The following is a 5,134-nucleotide window of genomic DNA, read 5'->3' as shown; positions in this document are numbered from 1 at the left end:
AACTCAAAGGGAATCAAACAGAATTCTTTTGAATTTTTGGGCGAAAAGCACATTTTAATATTTTTCGAAGATTTGCTCATTTGAATTTGAGACCTCAAGGTTGCTAAGTTTTATTTTTGGGCAATTTTGAGGATTGAAACCTTACCAACTCGGTAATAAATGTGTACACCTACCAATCAGACGGATCAGGATAAGTTTAAAAGAATAACTTCTTTAAAAATATCAGGATGAGATTTCGATTGGAAAACAATAGGCCTATTGTTTAGAACAATAGAAAATTGATAACATTACTCAACCTCAACTAGTCTTCAGATACAGAAAAAGCCAATAATTTGAAAAGGATAATTTTAAATATGGAACAGCAGACTCACCTAAATTAGTATTAAACGAAAGGAAACCACAACATTTTCTGGTAGCAGGAATATCACTCGACAAGCTGATCAAGGCATATTTGTAAAGACTTTTCCCAAATGAACTACCATCCTTCAGCAAAACACCGTTCCAGCCACCATGCAAGTCGTCAACAATGGGACCCAAGAAAGTATTTACATTTAGAGAGGGTTCTTTCGGGCCTGGTATAATGCCACATACTATAAGATTGTCATATTTGAACCGTTCCTCTCTTGGAAGATTCAAGATCACCATGTATATGATTCCAAGACTGTACTCCGAATTATCAAAAGGTTGAAACCAGTCTATGTTCATCATTAGACCGAGGTTCCTAGGATCAGAGAAAAAGTATTCTTCCTCCTTTCCTTTAAAAGTCTTCCAAATTTTGCCATCGTATATATCATTAAATGTGTTATCAGAGTCTGAAATGTTTCTTTTTTGGAGCAGCAATTTTTCGAAGCCTTGTCTTTCAAGAAATTTTTCAATTGTCACACTAATTTTTCTTGAGCAATATTCTTTTCGAGGATACAAGATTTTATTTCCAATTGAACTTATTTTAGAGTTTAAAAGTCTGGTGTTACAAGTCTGATCTTTTTTGAATGGCAATGTTGCAGAACATTTTTTAGATCGTTTAATTCTGTCCCTCTCAATAAAGCAATCTTCAAATTTGTACAACGTATTGCATTTGGGACAAACAACCCACTTCTCAAAATCATCAGTAGATATTCCAGCAATCTTGTAAGCAGAATAAAGTGTCGTTGGAAAAGAGTCAACAAAATTTTGTAACATTCCCAAGCCAAAAATTGAAATCATAAAGAGAACGATAGATCGTAACGCACCAAGTAGTAGAATGACGGATGCATTTGACATGAAAGTGTGTACTTGGAAAAGAAAAACTATTCGTAAAACAATGGATAAGCACTTTTTCATGGGAGATGATACTGCATTAGGATTACAGCATCCATAATCGAAGATGTGGCACCATTTGATCCTCCGTATCCAGTAAAACTGATCAAAAGTAAGTTTTGTTTACCATTCAATCCTTGCAATGGTTTCTTTTGAAATTTTTAGATTATTGAATAACTGAATGACTTTTTAAAGTTACGCGCACAAGTTTTTACTGCTAATATATGAAATTGTATTAGTTTGTCTATAGTTTTGTACATAAAATTTGACTTTGTTGACAATATCGACTCATCTTTCATTCATAAGGAATATTGGTTAGGCCTAAACATAGAATCGTTTAATTCTTTCTCATCTGTCCAAGTCTTACTACTTATTATAACTTTTTTGTTGTTTCCAGGAGCATGCAGTCGCTACTTCAGTCATCTGAAACGGGCAAAGAAGATGCAAGAGCTGCTATCTCCAGAGCAATTGGAAGTAAAAGCCAGACAGGCGCGAGTAGCGTCAAGGCGTAGCAAGGTAAATAAATAATCATTTTGTATTGATACAGAAATCAAATTCTATTACATACTTTGTAGTCATTTTCTGATAAGTATATTGTAAATACTTAATTGAAATGCCTCACGTCCATCCCCATACTCGTACTCTCCCTTTTGATAAAGATTTCGATTAAAATGTGTTACCAACTCAAATAGCATAGGGAAATTAAAAGTACTACAGTAGTGTTTGAAAGTGTTATGGCTTAACATAAATTTGTATTTATCAGCTTGTTAATTATTTTTTACTTTTTTTACAGCTCTGCAAGAGACGCCAGAAAATGGGCCAAGGAATGGACTTAAATGAAGAAGAAAAACTCCTCCTGTCAGATCTCCGAGCAGAACTTATGACAGACGAAGAGTCAGAAGTGGACGAGATAGGGAATAAAACCCTAGTTCGTCGGAGGTTGACCTGGCGAAATGAGCCGTTAGAAGAGCTAATTGTAAAATTAGACGCCAGCCGCTCTTCAGCGAGGGGTGTTATGTCCAGGAATGAAGGAGCTCCTTCCACCCGTCAGCCGTCCGTCAGCATTCCAGGAATGTACCTAAGCAACATGAACGTAGCTGCTGAATAAAAAATTTTTAATAACTTTTACTTGAAACTAATTTGGTAATTTTGTACTATTTGTAAATAAATAAACTCATTTGTACTATTAACTCCTATTTCTTTACACACTAATATAATTAAAACTAATACTATTAATATATTTTTAAAAACATCATTATTATTTTATTTAGATACTGTACAAATTTCTTTCCTTTGGAAATATATTTAAATTCTTAAGCAAATAAATCGTAATTTGTCGATCTTTATTTAGCCTTGAAAATTTGAAAAAACTTTATTCCATTGTCCACCAGGCTAAATCGACCATACTGGAAATCGTCATACTAGCAAAAACTATTCGTTTGTTACCCTGGATAATCGTAGGATAAACGCTCAAGTGAACGTTGTAATAACTTGAGTATACGTTGTTTAGATGAATTATGCTGAGTTTAAAGAAAAGTACTGCTTAAATATGAAAACCACGTCTAAACTGACTTAAAGTACACGAGGTTAAACCGGGTTCCCTTATTAATGTTATCTCAGTTTTCCGGTTATAACCGCGTGCTATTAAACAACTACGTTAAACTTTGCTTAACGATAACTCGTTATAACCCCGATAGAAAGGGGTGGACAGCTAACGGATAACTACGGATGAAGTTCGACCGATAATAGGAAAACTCAGGGGTTCGTATTCTATTGTTAGACGGACTTAGTTTAAACTTAGCTATCCGCCTATTAAAATCTACGTATACCAATGATTATGCTAAGTTAATAGGATGCGGATACCTATCATTTTTTGCCGTGTTAGGGAAAACTCGCTAAAACGCTAAAATTAGTCTCGCTAAAATTTCTACGATTTAAGTAATCAAAAATCAATCTATTTTACATAATTTTCAATTTTAGTCTCGTGAAATGAGCTCAAGTGAAAAAGAGTCAATCAGACAGTTTTAGCAACAGAAAGAGGCAAAGGTGAAAGAAGTTAATGGGTTCCTGATCAAACGAGTCAACTACAATAAACTCAAAAACAACGATTGCTTGGAACCCTCAAATCTTTTGAAGAAACCACCTTCTCGTCAAGAACAGCAAACATATCAAACTCAATCAGCTGAACAACCATCAACCAAGCAAATAGCTGTACCGCCAACCGAGAAACCACCAACTCCGGAGCCCAATAAGCCACCAACTCCGGATCCCACCAAGCAACCAACTCCAGAGCCCACCAAGCCGCCAACTCCGGAGCCCACCAAGCCACCTACTCCAGAGTCCACCAAGCCACCAACTCCAGAGCCCACCAAGCCACCAATTCCGGAGCCCACCAAGCCACCAACTCCAGAGCCCACCAAGCCACCAACTCCAGAACCCACAAGACATCCAACAGAGACAATTTTGACACCCCGCCAGGTTTTAATTCATCAAATAGTAGGCTCCAAAAGATACAACAATCAAATACTTCGATTGAGCATAATTGTTCCTTGCCAGGAGCGATTTAAGTGCCTGTATTTGATGCAATGTCAACACCTAACCTTTCAGGGCAGCAGGCAGCCACTCGGACAGTATTACAAAATACTAGTCCAATTTGTAATTGTTCTATGACTATTTTGAAAGATTGGATGAAAGGCTGCTTTGATGAGATTAATAAGAAACTCCATCTCATAGACCAAAACTTAACATTCCTTAATGGCCAAGTCAACAACCAACTCAACCACAATAACCAACTCAACAGCAATAACCAACTCATCAACAATAACCAACTCAACAAGAACAATCAAGTCAACAACAACAACCAACTCAACAAAAACCAATACGACCCTCTTAAATGACGACAACAATGATTGGATACCACCCTTGAATTTTGAGCAAATTGACCACGACCAACAACATGATGTTGAGATCCAAGAACATCACATTCAAATCATCGCTCACCAACTTTCAAACTCCATAAGCTCATTAGATTCAGATGAAAGACGAAAAGCTTGCAGCAGAGTATGGTTTGGAAGAAATTAAGCGGTGGTTCAAGGACACTTGTATAGCGTAGCTGGACTGAGCACAAATTTATTTTCTTTGAACCATGTGTGTCGTCGTAATAATAGATATTGTCTTTCTTTGCCCAATAAGAGGTCGTTCCTCATGTTTTTTCAACCAATCAGAAATACTTTTTAATAAAAGTACTTCACAATGAAAAACCATCGTCAGAAAGATGGATTTTGCACGGAAAGTTTATTGCTAAAGATATTTTATGAAATTCCTTTGACATGATTGCAATAACAAGAAAACAACAATCGAACAATTACTTTATAATGAGTTTTATCACGCCTTTATACAATCAAATCATTAAAAAAGAGAAAATTTTCTTTCTCATGAATGATGTTTAGATTTTTCTTTTAGCAGCTGTAGTATGATGTATTCCGTTCCTTGTTCGACATCTTGCTATAGCCATTATAAGATTTGGGTACTTTGGTGAAAGTTTAGGCGAGTTTAGGCTATTTTTTACTCATTTTTTCTTCGTCATTTTCAACTTCAACCTTCTAAGAGTTGTTTAAAATATTTGTTACACCTTGAAATAAGTTACGTAATTTACAATTTAACTTTTTCGAAGGACCCTTTTTTCAAGGTTTTTGGCTTATAAATTGATCAAATTTATATTTTATTCTAAAAATCTCCATTCAAGATAAAGTCAAATATAAAATCTTGCAAAAAAGTCCTTTATGAAAACTAATAAACTTTGCAACAACTAATTATTTCAATTAATTTGAAAAAAATA

At 35.3% G+C, this 5,134-nt stretch overlaps 1 protein-coding gene across 1 annotated transcript; it reads left to right on the top strand.

The window, feature by feature from the left end:
• The first annotated feature begins 643 nt into the window (after nt 1-643).
• LOC136815263 (uncharacterized protein C14orf93 homolog) lies at nt 644-2,495 on the top strand. The gene is made up of 4 exons (XM_067071708.1): nt 644-683; nt 1,349-1,408; nt 1,694-1,812; nt 2,090-2,495. The coding sequence occupies exons 1-4, from the start codon at nt 644-646 to the stop codon at nt 2,402-2,404; spliced, it is 534 nt and encodes a 177-aa protein (XP_066927809.1). The 3' UTR covers nt 2,405-2,495.
• Nucleotides 2,496-5,134: the final 2,639 nt, after the last annotated feature.

Source organism: Clytia hemisphaerica, unplaced genomic scaffold (genome assembly GCF_902728285.1).
Source record: "Clytia hemisphaerica strain Z4C2 unplaced genomic scaffold, Clytia hemisphaerica genome assembly, whole genome shotgun sequence".
NCBI classification, from domain to species: domain Eukaryota; kingdom Metazoa; phylum Cnidaria; class Hydrozoa; order Leptothecata; family Clytiidae; genus Clytia; species Clytia hemisphaerica.
Note: the sequence above shows the minus strand (reverse complement) of the source record. Positions and strands in the feature narration are given on the sequence as shown.